Source organism: Lathamus discolor, chromosome Z (genome assembly GCF_037157495.1).
Source record: "Lathamus discolor isolate bLatDis1 chromosome Z, bLatDis1.hap1, whole genome shotgun sequence".
Lineage (NCBI taxonomy): Eukaryota > Metazoa > Chordata > Aves > Psittaciformes > Psittacidae > Lathamus > Lathamus discolor.
The window spans coordinates 35,886,329-35,907,146 of NC_088909.1; the positions used below are offsets into that span (position 1 = coordinate 35,886,329).

The 20,818-nt window shown below is 42.9% G+C and overlaps 1 protein-coding gene across 2 annotated transcripts in view; it reads right to left on the reverse strand.

Annotated features, from left to right (window-relative positions):
- SHB (SH2 domain containing adaptor protein B) overlaps positions 1–19,607 on the reverse strand; it is a 59,670-nt gene extending 40,063 nt beyond the window's left edge. The window contains exons 1-2 of one of the 2 annotated variants that reach the window (XM_065663519.1): positions 18,851–19,607; positions 3,052–3,169 (exon numbers count right to left, since the gene is read on the reverse strand). In XM_065663519.1, the coding sequence (XP_065519591.1) occupies positions 3,052–3,169; positions 18,851–19,432 (700 nt within the window). In that variant the 5' untranslated portion in view covers positions 19,433–19,607. The remainder of the gene's footprint in view (positions 1–3,051; positions 3,170–18,850) is intronic. The other variant, XM_065663518.1, reaches the window with a different exon arrangement.
- Positions 19,608–20,818: the final 1,211 nt, after the last annotated feature.

A 20,818-nucleotide genomic window follows, 5' to 3' on the forward strand; every position in this document is an offset into this window, starting at 1 on the left:
GTGACAGGCCACATGTTATTGCATCAGCTATTGCATCAGCTATGGGCTGATGCTAGGGGGAAAAAAAGAATTGAAAGCTTGCATAAGAAAGCAGTGGAAACACATAGAACACACTTGACAGACAGTCTAGCTCTTGCAAAGCACAACAGGGATTTATAGTGCGGGTCTGAGAGAGAATAGTCCTTTCAGCAAATAGGCTGGGGATAAGGCAAAGATGTAACACAGCTCCTGTGGATCTGGGTGCACACTCAGCCAAGATGAGACTCACATTGCACCAGGAACTGAATTCCCAGGGATTTTCTCTGCATCTCCAGAGCAGATTTCCTGAAGACAGGGCAGACACTTACGAATATCATCACTGTCCAGCAGATGTGCTTGGCTGCCAGGAGGTGACAGCTTCTTATAAACATGCATTCATTCTCAACATGCTCTACCTTACCCTCAGGTCAAGTGTTTCCTCAAAAAGCCTTTCCAAACCTTGGTATAAAGGTTGCTTTCTTTCATTCAACATAACCACAAATCCAGGAAAAGAGTGTATTTTATGGACACTATCAGCAGAAGAAACTTCAAGCCTGATTAAACCTAACCTAATTCTAACCACAGACAGCATGGAATCATATGGATCAATAGTTTATCTAAACAATCAAGTTAAAGGCTTTTTTTGTTGTGGGGTTTTTGTTTTGTTTTGTTTTCTTTTTTTTTTTTTTCTTTAAATTAAGCATCAACTGACAGCCAACTGCATCACAAGTGCAAACCCACAGGGCTTTCAGGGATGAAGAATATGTTTTGAACGAACACACTTATTTCAGACATCATACATTTCTACTCGAATTAATAGGGTCTTATTTCATATGGACATTTGCTTTTGCCTAATCTTTGACTAACTCAAGGAGCATGCAGCACATACAAGACTCCTATTTCAAACTAGCCCTTACATCTGGTTTCCAGAGTTGATCAAGAATTACAGTACATTGGTAAACAAGGAATAACTGACAAAAAGCTGTTTTGTTTTCTCTCTCTCCTAAAATGCATTTTGCTGAAGTATGCAGACTCCTCCTGTCTGGGATTAAGCCATGCGAAATACAGTCAGAAGGGCTTCATGAGATTAGTTAAACTAAATGGATAGCCATATAACATTCTTATGTTCATCAGACAGCACAGCTAACAAACAAACACAACAAACAGCAGTAAACATTTTGAGGCCAACCACATTGCAGTCCAAAGGTCTTCCTTAGAAGTAATAAATACATAACATAACTCACCTGGGAAATGTAAACTGAACCTTTGAGAACTCTCCAAAAAGATGCCTTTGGATTTTCATTTGTCAAGTAAAATAAAAAGGCAACATCCATGCAATTAAAAAACAAACACAAACCCACATGTTTGAATATAATGGAATATAACCTAACCTCACCAAGGTTTATGGAAAGACTTTCTCTATTTCTACCAGCATTAGGACAAGATGACCGGAAACCAAATACCTAGATCTCAAAACACTAAAGATCTTCAGGAAGATTTCAGCTACTGGTTTAATCAAATGCATATTCAGAACACTTGCTACATTATACTCAATTAAACCCCAGTTTCAAAAGTGCCCTTAGCATCTTTTAGAGCTCCTCCTGCAATAACACACAAAGCAGATATAACAGCTTAGTCACTGCACCAAACACCAAGGGTGTCCTACAATTGCAAGCGTACACAAATTTCTGCCCCTTAATTTAGTTAAGACACCTAATACTGTCCACTAAAACATCCTATTTATTATGGCTAATCTTGAAAAGAAGATAGAATAAGCTCCTACCCTAATCACAGGAAGAAAAATCAATGCATTGTCAGCTTCATAGTTAAAATTACAAATTTTCATCACTTCTGTATAAAGAACAAGAACTTACCGGGACTAATATTTCCCATAATTGGGTGGATGCCCATCCCTGGGAATGTTAGGTTTGGATGTGGCTTGGATCAGCCTGGATTAGTGGAAGGTGTCCCTGCCTGTGGCAGGGGGATTGGAATTAGATTATCTTTAAGGTCCCTTCCAACTTAAAACACTGTATGCTATTTAAGAAAAGAAAAATAGGAACACTTGCATGGAAAGAGGATCTTTGCATCCAACAGCCTCATCTTCCCCCACTGATTAATTTTTTCTGAGGGCAAGAGTTGCCAATAGAAAAGGAAAGCATACAATCAACTCAACTGGGCACAAGAGTGACTTTGACCTCGTAATGAGAAAAAGAGGACCTGCTGTACGAATCCAGGAAATGCACACTTGATCTGCATAAAGTGTGTTGACTGAGTGAAATCATCATAAATTAGAAACATATGGCCCCATAACCCAAAAAATTTACAGACTGCGCAGCCAACAAATACGAAATGGATGCAGATTGTATGAGGAAAATACAGCCACATAGTTAATGCCTGGACAAGCAGTTCAAACTGCTCCAACAATGCCACCTTTAACCACCTCATTATGTGACAGAAAAAGAAAGGATGCTACCAAGAATAGTATTTCAAGGCTCACAGGTACCATAAAGTGTCTCATTTTGGTCCAAAAAAAAAAAAAAAAAAATATCCATGCGAGAAGTGAGAAAGGAAAGAAGGAATCTACACAAAGATGTAGCTTTGCACCCTCCTTGTCCAACAGAGGGAAAACCAGGAAGTCTGAATCTGATCAAGGGGAGAAAAAGGCCATAAACAAACTGACCAACTTTTTTTGGTGAACTAACACAATGTCATTCTTTCGGTCATCCCTACCACATACACAGTTGAAAGCCTTGACATTGCCAAGCTGAGCAATACCCACTTGAACTCCCATTGCTCACAGTTTCATCTTTCCACATGACAGTACAAACCACCTATATTCAATAGCGAGGCCCAGAGCAGTATTTCTAGATAAAAGGCACGTGCATGTACATGAAAAGCCTCCATAGCATTTAGTGTTGACTGAGCATCTTCTGAAACGTGGTTTTGCGTGCTAAAGAACATTTCTGTTTCGTAGCAGCTGTAATATCCATGTGAACTGCCATGATCACATGTTCAATTGGCTTTTCTTACCAGTCATGATTCTCTGGGCTTCATACGGTTCCATATAGCCAGTATTCTCCCCTTTCCCAATTCTGTTCAACTCACTTTTGGCATCATATGGATCTGAATAGTCATCAGCTATCAATACCTGAAAGACAGGAAAGTAGCTGTTATTAGAATCTCCAGTCAGATGGCAGTAACACCTTACCAGGAAAAAAAACCCCACAGTTTCACACAGCTACATGCTACGCCATCTTCTAAGCACAGTCTGAGTTTAGAGGACAAATATACAGCTGCCACAAATCAGTTATTAAACGGTGCTGAAGGAGAAGAGTACTCCATAACACAAACCTCATGAGGCAGACTCTGTGTCAAAGGGTTTCTGACTAGCACAAGATATGGAATAACTGGGATGCACAAATCAGAAAGATCCAATCAGTCAGCATATTTAACCCAACGCAACTCTTACCAGAGAAAGTTGCTAATATTCAGGAAAACAAAAATCAAACAAACCACACTTTCACTTACTTCACTCCCTCTGTTTTTAAGTATATCAGCTACAACTGAAAATATTGCTAAAAACTGTCCAAATAAATACTCAAAGGCTACTCTTTTCACTAAATTAATAAAAAGCTTTTTAATTCTAGTTGTCAGTTGAAAAGGAACAAGACACGAAGGACACTTCTTGTTTAAACTTAGCTCCTTGAACCCATCTGTGCCATTCTTTCAAGGGAACATTATATTTACCTGTATTTTGTGAACTAGAACAAAAGGTAACAAAAAGAAATTATCTGTCAGAAGAACAAATTTCCCTGTAGTTTAGAAAATCTTAATCCCTACCTCATTATCATAGCCCTCTGATCCCTGCACAATCATTGTAGGCTGTGTAAATCCCACTGGTTATGGAGGCTTTTAAATCAGTTGATTAAAGCAGCAGGAATCATTCCTCCCTGGTTTTGAAGGGGTAGAGTTAATCTGAGTTTCTAGAAGCTGGTAAGGAGCAAGCAAAGGAAAAAATCCTCATATGAGAATTACTGCAGAGCACAGAGATGTTATGTAGGACAGGCAAAAGAGAATGAAGCAGAGAAAGCAGAGGCAGGCCTCAGCACCAGAATACCCATAGAATCATAAAATAATTCAGGTGGGAAAAGACCTCAGGACCCCTCACTCAAAGCAGAGCAAGCCTAAGAGGTTCTGCCCAGAAAGTCCGTTTTCTTTAACAGGGATTCTTCACCCAAGACTTTTTCTTTCCCACCAGTCACTTTACATCTTTAGGAGCAGAACTATTAAGACCAACAGCTTCAATCTTACCAACTAGGAGCAGGTTGCATATTGCCAGCGAAAAGACTGAAGCTGCATCTGGTTCTGTCTCCTGCTGCCAGCATATCCTACCACACAGAGCAAAGAGCAGGAAACACACGTACTTCCAGATCAAAAACCTGCACAAAGGCCATGGAGTAAAGGAACACTACTGGGAAATGCAGAGATCTCCTTTAATATTAGCGAACAAAGCATCTAACACAGTCAGACCCTGCAACACTGTGACTTTCTATTACTTGTTTTTATTACCAGAAAACAAACAAACAAGCAAAAAAAAAGCAAAAACCCTAAACAAAAATCAAGGAAAAAAAATGTCGTGTCCCCCCCCCCCCCAAACCAACCACCCAAACAAAAAAATAAAACCCAAAAACCCAGACAACCCAGTCTACCAAAAAAATCCCACATCCCTCACTGTAAATTCCCAGTCCCTGAAGTGTGATCCCTGATCACACACAAGCACATCCCAAAAAAGGGACATTTTAGAAGATGCATTTGTTATGACTGAACACACAGCTGTGAGTGTCAGAGCAAGACTTAGCTGCCCTACAGTCACAGGTTAACAGCTGGGATATCAAAGTACCTGGAATTGATGTTTTAATAGTATGCTAATTTTGCTTTCCTCCACTCCATGTCTAAATTGACTGGACATTTCTGTTTGACCTGAAACCACCAGGCTGACCTGGATAATAGTGGGAGGAAAAAAATAATCCTTTCTCTCATTCACTGTCCAAAATTACTGCCTTATTATTGCAAAAACCGGTTAAACAAAAGGAAAAAAGCCCCCTCCCCCATGTCTGGTGACATATCCCCAAGCAGCAAATCAAGTGACAGCAGCTGCAGACACTTAAGTCAAAGACAACAATGCATGTCAGGCAGCAGTAATTTCTCCCAGTCACGAAGACAGATTTATGACCCAAAGTGCTGCAGCTGAAATGCCATCCATTTAGTCTTCTGATGCAATCCTGTCAAGAGCTGCTGGGTGGTAGTACGGGCTCTGTGCTGCTCTCCCACTACAAATGTTAGCAAGTAATACTTGGCAATCCCTGCATAACTGTACTATAACATGAAACAGAAATAATTTGAACACTTTTATTTGTTATTTATTCTTCTCCATTTGACAAAAAAATATACTAGGAGGAAAATCATACATATATAAATATGCATAATATATGCATATAAAAAATGCTGTCAAACAATATAAAAGTCAATACTGATTTGTTTTAAGCACAATGGTAACCTATTCAAGAGCTTTACTGCACCAAACATGAACAGAAGGACTAAAGCAACTAATTCATTATTCAGAAAAGGTCAAACAAAGCAAAAGCTGCTTTCTAACAAGGAAATTGAAAAAAATGTAAGAAGGTTCAAATCCACATTAACTTATTCTTGGTTTTATCATTATTATTGTTATATTTTATTATCTGTAAATCTGTACCAGATCAGACTGTGACTGGAAATGTATCCACTACAGTAATTCCTGGAGTGAAAATCTCCCCTAGCTTACTTAGACAGTGGGTGTAAACACTTCCTCTTCAGATAAGTAATAGTGTCACAAGCACTGCGAGATTCTATACTGCTCACCATAACTATGTTTTCAATCAGGCCACCTATCAACTTTATCAGATTGGGCAAACTTGCTCCCCTGAATAACCACTCAAAAAAAAAAACCTTCCCTGAAAGCAACAGCAAAATAACAAACAAACAAATCCCAAACCCACCTCTCAGCACCTAGTCAGGCAGAAAGAGCCATCTGATTCACCTTCCAGAAGATGCATATCAGTATTTCCTTATTAAGAGTAGCTTTACAGCTCTGAGCTGTCTGAGGGCTTTCCAGGTGACTGTTTCCATGTATCTTAAAATTTACTAAATCTCAGCTTCAGTGCCAACATTTCATTTCTTCTGTACTTGCTAACAGCTATAATTCTCCTTCTCTAGGAACTTTCAAGTTTTAGTACCTCTTTCAAAAAGAAGCTTTCATTCAAAAAGGCTTGAAAACCTCAGAAGAGTATGCTTGTTAGTTCTATTATAGCATACTCACTGTAAACGTCTAACTCTAAACTCCTCTTCGCAACCCCATTATGGAAGATTTCTTCTGTTCTCTTAGGAAAAAGAGCTCCTACTCTGCAAGACTTTGTGCCATCTTCTCACAAGTTACTTTTACCTTAGCAAGCTCGTCTTCCAAGCCTATATGCAGTAGGTCACACAAAATCAGACAATGTACCAGCAATCTTTTGAGGAACTACAAGGTTCTGATTACAAGAGTTTTCTACTCATGGTACAGATAATAAACATTTGCTTCATGCCAGAGGTATGAATATGTTTTCCTCATACCCCTTTATGCTATCTTCCCAAAGCACAAGCTTGCCAACGTTACATGGAGGTTCTGTTCACAAGTTTGTGAGTATTCCAGCTACATTCCTTGCATGTCCAGTGGAGCTCTCCAGATCACAGTCTTAAGCATTTCCATGCCATGTGGTGAAGATCTAATGTGAGAGCTTCACGCTGTCAGCTCTCCCCCATGGGCACGTAGAAACAGGCGTTTGCATGTGACAATCGAAGTGTCTCCAAGTATCTCAAGTACCCAGGCTACCCAGGATCTAATGCTGTACCTGCCACATAGATGCAATCAGAGGAGTGGCAGCATGCTGAGGTTTTGTAACTGCAGGCATTCACACCGGGTCTGACATTTGGGGCAGGACAACAGTAAATTTCTCTCTGCCAAATCCTGTCACCTTTCAAGTGGGTCCTACCTTTCAAAATGAATCACAGCTATCAGGGAATCCCCAGAGAGCCTCGGGAAGCTGTTTAAATTCAAAATTCATGTCTCAATTTGCTGCATTAGTCAGGGATATTTTTAAAAAACTGTGGCTTATCTCTTAATAGAATGCAAGTTTATCAGAGTGAACTGTGAACTGCTACAACTATTAATTTCTGCTCTATGCAAGCCCTTCCTTTTTGTACCCCTTACGCATGATATTATTTTCTATCATGTAGATCTAGTAATAGCAACTTGAGGCACGAGTAACTTCATGCTAAAGAAACTCCAAAACATAAAGAGAAATGCACTGATCAAAAGTAAGTGAAGCTTGCATTTGAGCTTCCACAATCAGAGAGATCAACAAGGATTTAGGGAACACTCACAGGAGTTCTGCCTAGCAGGCTGTTAAAACTCAAAGGCAAAAGAAAAGGAGTAAGGCTCAGTTACCAAACAAACTGACAACTGCAAAACCATAGCTCTAGCTAAAATGTTGGAGGTACAAGATCAAAAAATCACAAGCTCCCCCCTCTCCCGCCCCCAAAAATTAAATACAAAGTGAGATTCTGGTTTTCTCCTTTAATATAAGTGAACTAAAGTGCAAGCTTCACCTTGCTCTTTTACAGTCAAAAAATACCACTTAAGAACTACCTATATTATAATATTAAATACAAGTTTAAGCGAGAATTTGCATACACAAAGGCATGATTTGCACATGCTGCCAGAGGAAGAAAACAAAAAAACCCAACAAACCCCAAAGTAAACCAAAACCAAACCAAACAAACTAAAAACCACAAACAAAACAAAACAAAAAAGCATAATCTTTCAGATACCTCTATGTGAGTTACATTTTAAAGGTAGCAAACAAAAAAGAAAAAAACCGAGATCTTACCACACTGAAATAAATTGAGTCTTTAGGGATAACCCTTCTCTGAACTGAAAGAATACAAAAGATCTACCCTTGAAACAGCAACTTCAGCACAGAACTGTTTGTTATTTGATTTAGTGGCTATAATGATTAAGAACACACTATTCTGGAAGCATCCAAGAAGAATTATGCTAACTAGCATGAAGCAGAAAAACAAAAGACCTCCCCTGCCAGACAGACCTTTGGACACTTTTCTGGGGGAAGATTTACTATTAAATATTATATGTTATAAATATATTACTAACATACATTTACTTTTTTTTTTTTTTTAAGTACAAAGCATCTATTCTTCTTTTGGCTTTTGTGACTGGCAATTAATCACAGTCAATGTGACTGTCCGCAGACATACAGAAGTCAAGAACACTTAGAAATTGCGAATTTGTGTCAGAGAACATCATGGTTAACACATTTACTACAGCGTAACAAAAATTCCTCATCTTTTCTGAGAATTTACAGTCACAAAGACCAGCCACTAGCTACAGCAGAAGTCACTCTATCACAGAATCATTAGGGCTGGAAGGGACCTTTGGAGATCTAGTACAACTCCCCTGCTAAGGCAGTGCCACCTGGAACACATTCCCCTATCTTCCTTTTATTGCTGACATACTTGCATAAGCCCTTCTTGTTGTCCTTGATGTCCTTTGCCAGGCTCAATTCTAAGTGGGCCCTGGCCTTCCTATCTCATCCCTGCAGGCCCTGATGATGTTCCTATACTTCTTCCACTTGGCCTGCCCCCTTTTTCTCCTCCCATAAATTTTCTTCTTGAGTTTAAGAAATCACAGGACTCATGCATACCTTTGATTTCCAGAGAGGGACACATTCCTTGTCTAAAATGGAATTGAAGCACAATTGGGAAAGACAGATCCTAAATTTCTGAAACAGATGTGGACTGGTAAGCAAGGTGGGAAGGGAAGACAGTATTTACTAAGAGGCTTTCAAGACCTTTTCCCCTATACACAAGGCTTAGTTTTCAGAGATGATAAACTGCTTTTTGTGCTTTCTACAAGTCCACACACTCACAGTGACAGGACTCAACTGCTAACAAGCTGATACATAAACAACAGTTACTGACTTCTTGCCTCCCCGTTTTTCTTCTCTATACCCCTGATTCCCCAGGCAGTAAGTGCAGTTCCCCACTATGCGATGTGAGTTTCTACTTCATATACAGCAATGCAGGCCACCCAGATGCTGTTGCTGCAAGTTTAAAAACAGAGTTCTACCTGCTTTCCCAGTAAGGAAAGGGTCCTTACTTCATGCCTTCATGCTACTGTTTTGAGTCTGAATACATCTTAGAGCATCTGCCAACAAATACAAGAGTTATGGAAGGAAGGACAGACAGAGCAGTTTAATGGGTATTAGCAGGTAAAAACAAACAAAACAAACAAAAAACCAAAGAAACCCCAAAAAACAAAACACCAAAAGAAAAAGTCCAAACAATAAAATAAAAAAAAAGTATCCCATATACTGACATTAGCAGAATATGTTTTGTAAAGTCACTTTCCGTACTTCCTGCACAGTGCACAACTACTCCAAAACCACACCTTATGTCTGTTTCCTCATCCATGAACTGTTTTACAGTAACATGTACAGAAACAGTGCCATACCCAGGAAGATCAGCATCACAGTCCATTTACTCCATATCCCCAGAATCCACCATGTGATGTTTCAACTGCCAGGTCTTGTATTACTTCCTCCACTTCAGCACAGTGCCTAGCATACTGTTAGTCAACGATGCAATCACAGTGATGCATAGCAGCTAAGGAATGAGAAGTTAAACCATACCCTTTGCCATGGGGCAGTGCTCTGCATGAATGTCCAAGAGTCAGACACTATAACCAACTGCTGGTAGGCAAGGACATATATCAAGATGTTTAGAGACACAAACATCTCTCCTGTATGCGTCAGTGAGCTTAGGGAGCAAAGGAACTTGTAAAAAAAATACAGAATAAGCATTTCTTGAGGGATCCAAGCAAATACAATGGCAAACTGGTGACCACAAAATCAGACTGCAAAACATAAATTTACTAGCAAACTTGATGGTTTAAAAAACCCACTGATTCATCTTTTTCCTTTCTAGAACCTTTACCTTCATTAATAAGACTAAAAGGCATTTACATAAGTTCTGATACATATTCTTTCTGTGCCTTATTTCTCATTAAGAGTTTAAATCACAATAAACTGCCTAACAATATTCTGGCTATAGAAAGTTTCATTTCTACACTACAACAGTCTTAATGCTACCTATCCATTTGTTGCAAGTTTACCTTAAGCTGATGTGTAAAAAGTGTAATACAGACCTCTTTCTTTATCTGAACAGTTCTGAAGTAAAGGCTGCAGATAATGTCTGCGCTATCATGCAGTATTAAGTAAGCTGTATTTATCGTGGCCCAGCTGTTGAAACAGAATTGTGTAATGCTGTTTTAGCTGTGCTTCGTGTCTCAGTACTTCTGTGTCCACATGTAAATTTAATTAAGCCCAGTCCTGCACATACCCATGTGAAAATTCAGAGGACAATCCATAGAAGCAAGCATAATTCATTTCTTCTTGCTGACCAGCACCAATATGCAGTATTGCTTTAGTGTCCTCACAACATCATTCTCTCCCATTGACTCACACAGCCATTCCCAACTATAGACACATGCACTTGATCTGAACAAAGGTCTGTACATTCTTTCACGCTTTTGCAGAAGGTATGCTTGTATGCTTTAGACACTATTGTCAGACAAACTCCACATTCACTTACTGCACAGATTCATCTAAAGAATGGGGAAAACATCCCACTTTGACAGAGATGTACCTTAGATCTTGCAATAGTGTCCTTACAGAAATGCACTATATTAACATAAGTCTGTTGGCAACACCCAGGCTCCATGGCAGTTTTTGAACATCAAAGTTACATTAAGACTTAGGTTCCATGAGATCTCTAAGGACAATTAAACCACTGTTCTGGTCAAACCAAGGGTAATATGAAAGATAAACCAGATTGTTCAGGGCCTTTCCCACATATGTTTTGAAAGTCTCCAAAGACAGAAGGTCACAACCTCTTTCCCAGCAATATGCATGCTTATATTTGTAAAATAACATGTAATAACCATAGAATCATAGAATGGTTTGGGTTGGAAGGTACCTTCAAAGGCCATCTAGTCCAACCCTCACCTATATATTGTATACATTGATTTTGTATTTATATGTGTGTGTATGTACATGCATAAACCATCTCAACAGCTGCCACTGTTTGTGCCCTCTTCAATCTTACCTTCAGCAACAGAAGCATGTTGACTCCTCCAGCACACTAAATGCTCTGACTTCAGAGTGGTAGCACGTCTCTGTGCAGGCTTTCCAGACACCAAAAAGCCACTCCATGATACTATGCTGCAGCCTTAGGGATATCGGTTCTTCTCAATACCAGCATGCAGCAAGCTGCAAGTTTCGTGGAGAAGTGACTGAGAGCAGCCCTTAAGAAAAGGACTTTGCGGTGCTGGTGGATGAGAAACTGAGCATGAGCTGGATTCAGTGTGCACTCGCAGCCCAGACACTAATCGTGTGCTGGGCTGCATCACAAGGAGCATGACCACTTGCAGTACTGTGTGCAGTTCTGGTGTCCTCAACATAAAAATGACATGGAACTGTTGGAACAAGTCCAGAGGAGGGCCACGAGGATGATCAGGGGACTGGAGCACCTCTTGTATAAAGACAGGCTGAGAAAGTTGGAGCTGTTCAGCCTGGAGAAGAGAAGGCTGCGTGGGGACCTCATAGCAGCCTTCCAGTACCTGAACAGGGCCTACAAGGATGCTGAGGAGGGGCTCTTCATCAGGGACTGTAGCAACAGGACAAGGGGTAACAGGTTCAAACTTAAACACGGGAAGTTTAAGGTAGATATAAGGAAGCTTTTTACTGTGAGGGTGGTGAGGCATTGGAACAGGTTGCCCAAAGAAGTGGTGAATGCTCTATCCCTAGCAGTGTTCAAAGCCAGGTTGGACACCACCTTGGGCAACACGGTTTAGCGTGAGGCATCCCTTCCCATGGCAGGGTGGTTTGAACTGGATGGTCTTAAGGTCCTTTCCAACCCTAACTATTCTATGATCCTATAAGATGGTACAGTAAGTATTAGTTAAGCATGTGATGAAGCAAACATCATACTTCTTGGAAGGAACAAGGCACCCTTTCAACTGTGATATTTTGTCATCTTCCTTGTTCTTAGCCTGCTAGTAAATGGATATAATTTTTGCCTGCTGACTTTGCATCCAAAATCTGAAAGACTCTAGTGGCAAAACATGACTGAAACCTTAAGTAAAGGTTTCTGACATCAGCTGTAATATGGTAGCTATAGTTTCTCCTGCATCTTTGTTTTGTTTCATAACCCAAACCAGAGGAGATTTTTCTTATCCTTAAAAATAAATGAGAGTCTGACACCGAACCAATAAAATTGAGGCTAACCAAAATTTATTGTTCAAACTCAATTAAAGCTTCACCAACATGAACTACTGATTCTGGATGTCACATGGTTTTGTCACTTCACTGCTGACTCTTAAAATTTTGTGGCCAATGATCCAAAATGCCTCACCTAAGAAAGAGAGGGCTCCCAACCTCAAGGAGTTTCCTGGGACAGCATGCTGACTCAAGAGGGGAATCACCTGCTGCAGGCTTCCTGCTCCGAGGAGGAGCGGTTCCAAATGGCTTTCCACAGGCCAGAGAGGGATTCTTTATCAGGGACTGTAGTGATAGGACAAGGGGTAATGGGTTCAAACTTAAACAGGTGAAGTTTAGGTGAGATATAAGGAAGAAGTTCTTTACTGTGAGGGTGGTGAGGCACTGGAACAGGTCGCCCAAAGAAATGGTAAATAGCCCATTCCTGACAGTGTCCAAGGCCAGACTGGACGGGGCTTGAAGCAAACTGGTCTAGTGAGAGGCATTCCTGCCCATGGCAGTGGAGCTGGAACTGGATGATCTTAAGGTCCTTTCCAAGCATAACAATTCTATGATTTTATGCACTGAGCCCAGAAACTAAGCACATGCTTAGGCACTAGCTCAGAGCCTAGCTGCTATGTGGGTCACTTGGATTCAGGAAGATAGCCCAGCACAGAAACATGTTCATCTTGCATGCTCTCCTCTGAAGCAAGAGAGTCACATGAAAAAGTGATGCAAGCATATGTTCTTGATGCCTGGGGAACAAGTGAACATGGTTCATAGACACCAGACACACAGGCTGCATGAAAAGGGACAAAAATAGAACAAATGTCCGCCACTATGCCCAGTTCCCTTTTGAGCATTTGTAATGCAGTATTAGTCCCCTATTTTCAGAATAAATACATGTTGAACATGTTCAGTTACAGTCTCCCACTAGACAGCTCAATAAACGCACCATAATTCAGAAGGGACCAGTCAGTCTTCTCACTTGAATTCAGTAACTGAGGTACTTTTTTACAATGGTTTGGACCCATTTACCGCAAGGCAATACACAATACACTCTCCCATAAGACTGCTACTCCCTCCCTCAATCTCCACGTGTCTAACTGCTTCATACTCCTTCCTGATAGAGAGATCCAAGCAGCGAAAGACTGTGTCCAGAAGTCTAGAAATCTGAATGGTTCCCAGACCTGAGGCTGTTCCCAAGCTGAGCAGTAACTGCAGATGCCAGACATGCTTGTAACTGAACAGCCTACCACATTACTTTGAACAGCCCTAAAGTGACTAAGACTCCACAAACTCAGGTAATAACTGAGTATCTTCCCTTAATAATGAGTGATATATGTAGAAAAATGCATTTCTAGCTGCATTATAGCTGCACTGTAGAACATGAGATGAAAAATATGCAGCTTGCCTTGTGTGACAAATGTGACCTTGTCCAAGCCATTTATGCAGGCTCACAAGACCAGTGGCATCTTTTTCTAACCTTTGACTCAAAGCAGAGCCATCCACCAATGGGAGCCACATGCAGTGAGTAAGTGTGTTTCAGAGTATAACCAATTGTAATGAGTGGCAGCTTTACACCCTATTGTAATGGGTTAAACATGGGAAAGAGACACAGAGATACACTGGCAGTTTAGGATCTCTAGAAATTATGTACTTTTCAAAATAACCCCAACACTGCTTAGAAATCTTTTAAGTGTTTTCTCAGTGCACCTCAAAATACCAGCTGCTAGATTCTGTTAAATACACCTGACTGTTCTCACTTGCAAGATCAAATGAAACTTAGACCTTCTGTGTACAGAATAAGACAAATGTCTTCTCAATTTTTACTAAAATTTTTTAATTATATACAGATATAAATAATGTTCCATGGAGCCTAAGTATTTTTATAGAAAACCTTAAAAGTGCAAACAGCATTTCCATAGGCCAATGCAATGTCAGAAAGGTGCATGTTTCTTACATAATGGGGGGAAAGCTTTCCAGGCAAACAGCTTTAGCCCTCACACTTAGCCAGATTTCTGCACCACACACTCCCATGGTGGATCCCACAGAAACAAAGGGTTGGGTGGTTTGTTGGGTTTTTTGTTTGTTCGTTTGTTTGTTTTCTTTTTCTTATACAAGTATAAAATTCACACACAGACTTGTAAACCAAGCCAGCAACTGTGCTGCCCTGAGTAGTTTCCTGCCTGACTGCTGCTGCCACTCATCCCAGACATGCTTTTGCACTGGATCAGTTCTGCCTGTGAAGAACTGAGCTATTCACAGCATCAGACATGTACTGTGCAATTTGTGTTGCAAGTGTCTTCTGCATTCAACATCCAGAACTGCTGCACAGATCTGCCCCACAGTAGGAATGCAAAATGCTGCTCATTATGAAACAATTATCTTTTAAAGGACAAGTATGCTATGATTTTAAATCCTAAGAACTTCCTCCGATGGAGTTCAGTAGCCCTTTGAATAGTGTTCCAGGTTCTTCAGTAGCAAATACAGGCAGAGAAAAGTTTACGTTCAAAAAAAGTGTAACAGATGAGAAAATACACAAAGTATCCTTTCACAGGGACACTTTCCATTCTGCTATTACTACTGTCCTGGATTTACGCACACCATACGCCACCACATAAAGGAGAGTTGCTGAGGAAGACTTCAAGTCATTCTTTCAGATCCCCAGTTCACCAAGTGTTTTGTCTATTGAGTTGATGTTAAGCCAAGTCTTGAATTTATTCTTACACAAACACAGTAGCCGCCAGGTTGTTCTACCACATAGCCACATATTGTTCTGGCTTGCCTATTCTCATTTGCTGGCCACAGGAGAGCTAGGAAGCTAACATCTCCCAGGCCAGCACTATAGATGGAAGCCAGTAATTTCCTAAGTTGTTCCACCTTGCCTACACTCATTCATTTGTCACAGGAAAGCTAAGCAGTTAACATCTCCCAGGCCAGCACTAAAGGCAGACATCAGTAGCTTCTTATCCCCCATACTGGAGGAACTGAGCTGCTTCTGCCATGAATTCTAACATAGCCTGCTCTCCCTTGTTTGAGGATAAGCATCACTGCCAAAGCCCTAAAGCCTGCCTGACAGTACTACCTAAACAAAAAAATCCACCCACTAATCTGAGTTCAAAGACACCTGGGGATGGTGACTCTCCCTTGGACATCTGTTGTACAGGTTAGTCACCTCACTATTAAAGATTCATGGTGGTTTGAATTTGTCTTCTTGAACTTTAGGCAGTACTTCTACCTCTATACATCAAACCTTCCTGAAGCCCAGATACATTACATGTCTGTGGTTACTTTTACAAGCTGTACGTGGAATTTTGCAAAATACAATCATGCCTGCCATTGCTTTTAATGTCCATCTCCTATACCCCTTGAATCAGCTAGTCTATCACTTTTTTTCTTGGGAACTTTGACTAACCTGTCTGTCATTATTCATACTTTGCCATTTGTCCTTTAGAAGTAACCACACCAAACAAGCACCTTCCTCAATCTCCTTCCCATTCTAGTAACTCTTTCCAGTTTAACACACAACTGAGCTCTGCAGACAAGTCTTTACTGATGACCAGTCACAAAAATGATAAAGCTGCTCACTGAATTTGTTGAAAACCACACTTCTCATTAGTGAACATTTGGAAAACAGCACTTTATCCTGGCATGCAAAGAAGAAAAAAACAGAGGTGCTAAATGGACACAAGCATTTAACAGACATTAGTGGATCATTAAACACTAACATACTTCTATGATGACAGGCCTTTATGGCAAGTAGATCTTTTTTTATTCCTAAGGTACATAGCTTAAGCTATGCTACTCACAGATTTTTCCCCCCCTCGATGTTTTCAACATTTCTTAACTCTTCTGAATGTTAAACCTCTAGCTTTTTTGATAACATGTTTACTGTCCCCTCTGCTATGGCCTTCTTACAGAAGTTTATTTCCACTTGCTTTGCCACTGAACTAGACTTATTCTGTTAACTAATGTCCTCCTTTTTTTCCCTCATTGAATGACAGGTGTAGGAGAGAAGCAGTTCTCTGCCTGTCCACTATGACCACAGCTTACCAGGTTCACCTGTCAGGCTTTACATTCCAGGGCTGTGAAATATAAGGTACTTCATTTCCATTACTGGGAGGAAAAAACATGAAAAAAAGGCAAGCTATGTAGCACATCACAACCAAATTCTGTTGTGGATGGCAGCAGGCACATTTTGCTTTTCACATGTAGTTCACATATAGTTCTTTCTCCCAAAGACAAAAATTTTAGAACCCGCAACAAGGGCTTGGGAGCAGCACACAGATTTATGACCACACAGTAGGTAGCAAGTTACCTAGCAACAGATGTAGTTCCTGCTTCAAAAATTGCTTCAGTAGCATCACAGTTTAAGTCCAGCCAGCAACTAAGCACCACACAGCCACTTGCTCACTCCTCCTCCCCAGGTAAGATGGGCAGGAGAATTGGAAGAGTATAAACATGCAGGTCGAGAGGAGAACAGTTTAATAACTAAAATTAAATAAAATATAGTGATAATGGAAAGAATACCAACAACAATGATAATGGTAATATTAGAAAACAACAAGAGAAGAAATAGAAGCACATAAAACCGAATTTACTCACAATACTATTGCTCACCACCTGCTGACCAATACCCAGCCTGACCCAAGCAGGGATCTCCCCTTCCTGGTAACTCCCCCAGTTTCTATACTGGGCATGACGTGCTGTAGTATGGAATACCCCTTTGGCTAGTTTGAGTCAGGTGTCCTGACTCTGCTCCCTCCTGGCTTCTTGGGTCCCTCCTCACTGACAGCGCATGAGACACTGAACAGCCCTTGACCAGGCTAAATGATTCTGAACAGCAACTAAAGCATCTGTGTGTTATCAGCACTGTTCTCAGACTAAAACCAAACCACAGCACTGCACCGGCTACTAAAAAAAAAAAATAACTCTATCCCAGTCAAAAAAAAGACTAGTGTCTAAAATGGAAAGATAATAAATTAAAAGAAAAAAAAAAAACAAACCAAAACCCAAAAAAGACCAGCAGTTGCACTTGGAAGCACTTTATCCCAAGCAGTTATTTTCTCTGAAGTTGCTGAAAGTATTTGCCAAAAGCAGATACATGGTATCAAGACAAGCGATTGAAAGAAGATTGAATATGCTGCAAGACAGTGAGACTCTAATCTATTACTCCAACAAAAGAAGTTGCTGCTTTTGCAGCTGTTGTCAGGAAGTACACCTAAAATGACATGCTATGTAATAAATTTTAGACTTTAGATCTTGTACCATCACCATCACAAGCTGATTTATTTGGAATTTCACCTGGACAGGATGTAATTTATCAAGATTTCATGGAAATGTGTCACTAGTCAATTCAATCACGTTACATATTCAAACCTGTATGTACAGATCACTTAAACTGATAACATTGAGCACGTTCTTGGAATTCCTGTGATGCAATTATTACACTGAAGCTGTAAATGACAATTTACAAAATGAAAAAATACTAATTTCTAATATATGGCAAAACTAGAACTAAACTATCAGAACCAACAAGTTTAGGGGTAATATGTGCTGTGCTTACAAAATAATTAACACTGATTCCCTCTGAAAAGCTTCCCAGTTGTTAACCAAGCACCTGAGCTCAGCACTTTCCAGTGCTGTGTCTACAGTATTTTGCTAGTATTTGCAGGGAACAAAGATTAAAAGATAGGAGAACATTTGCAACTGAGCGAGTAGCCATAATGTTTGCTTAAGGTACCTGCCAGTTGGAAACACAGTTATCACGGAAGTTGTGATGCTGTTGTACACAGGACTTCAAACTACTTCACCTTCAATGCTGAACTAGGAGTCAAAGAATCTCTATACCAGACACATGACAAGTTGTCTCTTTTAAAACAGGCAGTCTGACTCAGGATGGCATCAGATTATTATTTTTACATATAAAGATTATATGCATATATTTGCATGCGGTATGTGGTCATATATACATACATATGACCATTCCATACCACATGCCATGGGTCTGAGGCCACAACTTTGGGTCACAAGCACAGGGGTTCTCAAATGACTTCAGGCCTCCCCAAGCACTCCCTCAAAGACTCACATCCTGTTCCGCAGGAGCATGCCAACGTCAGAGCCTTGCTATCACTCCTGAAGTTGGCACTGCACTGTGCCCATTGCAGAGCTAGGCGCACCTGCCCCATCAGAAGGGAGGTGTGTTTGAAAGGACTGGGCACCACCGGCTCATGCGCCAGCCTCCCTGCCCCGAGATACTGAAAAAAGCCAAGCCACCCACTGCAGCAAGGTGGAGAGCAGCGACAGATGCATTCAGATAGGAACTTGTCCCGTCACCGAAGTCCCTCCCAGGGGCTGACACAGCCCCAGCCCTACTGCCAAATCTACGGGTGCGAGTACAGGACCACACCACTTACTTTGTCTTTCGTGGCAGAAGGGACAGAGGTCGCCAGCTGCTTGGAGCCCTTGTTGAGCTTCTTGCCTGTTACCTCGCGGCCACCGCTACCCTCGACCTTGATAAGCCGATGCTTCGGGGAGATGTACTTCACGTCGGGTGGCGTGGCCGGGCGGCGCTCGCTGTGGCTGCGGAAGAGTTGAGGGGAGCCGGCTGCCCCGGCGGCGGGGGGGGGGGCACAGCATGACGAGGAGGAGAAAGCCTTGGGGGCCGCCTCGCCCAGATCCTCCGGTACCGAGTAATCGGGGCGGCACATGGCCCGCAGCTTCAGCAGCGACGAGCCGGGTCCGCTGTAGGGGTCCTCGAAGTCGCGGTCTTTCTGCGCTCGGTAGGCGCGGAGAAGGTCGCTGGTGTCGTCGCGCAGGCGGCGGCGCGGGAAGCCGGGCGAGGTGTGGTGGTGAAGGTGGAGGTGCGGCGGCCCGTCGGGGCGGGGCACGCTGCCGGCACCGTTCCTCTTCTCTCGGTAGTCGGGCCGCGGAGGCTGAGGGGGACTCTTGGTTTTGTTATTGCCCAGGCTGAAGTACTTGTTCAGCCATTTGGCCATCGTCTCCCCGGGCCGCGGCCCCTCAGCACCGTGCGTTGCCTCCGGCGCCCGGCGCGCCAGCCCCGCTCACCGCCGGCGCCCGCATGGAGAAGCGAGGCAGCGGGGCGCACCGAACGCCCCGCTCTGCACACGCGCCGCTCCCCGGCTCCGCTTAGCCCCCCCACCGGCTTCCCGTCGGGACGGAACCCCTCCCGGCCCGGGCCCTGCGCTCCCTCGCGGCTCTCGCGAGCGCAGCCCGATCCCCTCACAGCGCCGAACGGCCCGGCCTGACCTCAGCACGCACCGGGGAGGCGGGCGCCGCAGCCGCAAGCAGGCCTCGGCCCGCCCACAGCCGGGGCCGGGCCGGGTGGCTGCGGGGCGGGCCGCGGAAGGGAAGGGAGAGGAGCGGGCACGAAGACGGGGATCTGTGTGGGATCGCTGTCTCCTTTTGTAAGCGCTGGGAGGGACCGGACCCGCAGCTGCAGCAACGCTCGTGTCCGGGCCTCCAGTGTCGGTACGGCCTCTGCCCGCGTTCCGTGCCGGAAAGGACGCGGCGGGGGCCACGCCGGCCGCGGCAGCAGCGGGTGGGACCTGCCGCGTCAGGAGACCGCAGGCGCGGGTTTCGTCTCTTTCCCGGCTGGCTTCAGCTCCAGAAGCCCCTCTTTCTCCTCCAGCCGGTTGTCCGGAGCGCAGTGCACTGCAGCCTGCACGATGTGGGGTCAGGCACTGCCTATACAGGTCGGGCTCTGGCTTTTCTAGTACAGCTGCGGGTGTTCCCCCTTTCCCATCAATGGGGTGGAGGGGTGGGCCCCTACCAAAGGGCACCAAGCCCAAGGTTTGGCTAGGTTGGAGGAGATGACCCCTGCTCCTTTGCTCTCGAGAGCCCACTTGCAGTACTGTGTGCAGTTCTGGTGTCCTCAGCGCAAAAAGGACATGGAGCTGTTGGAACAAATCTAGAAGAAGGCCACGAGGACAATCAGGGGACTGGAGCACCTCCCGTATGAAGACAGGCTGAGGAAGTTGGGCCTTTTCAGCCTGGAGAAGAGAAGGCTGCGTGGAGACCTCGTAGCAGCCTTCCAGTATCTGAAGGGGGAGGGACTGTTCTTCAGGGACTGTAGCAATAGGACAAGTGGCAATGTGTTCAAACTTAAACAGGGGAAGTTCAGGTTAGATATAAGGAAGAAATTCTTTCCTGTGCAGGTGGTGAGGCACTGGAACAGGTTGCTCGAAAAAGTGATGAATGCTCCATCCCTGGCAGTGTTCAAGACCAGGTTGGAAAGAGCCTTTGGCAACAAGGTCTAGTGCAAGGCATCCCCTCCCATGGCAGGGGAACTAGTTGATCTTAAGTTTCTTTCCGACTCTAATCATTCTATGATGCAAAGCGCACAGGGTACGGTGTATTTTGTT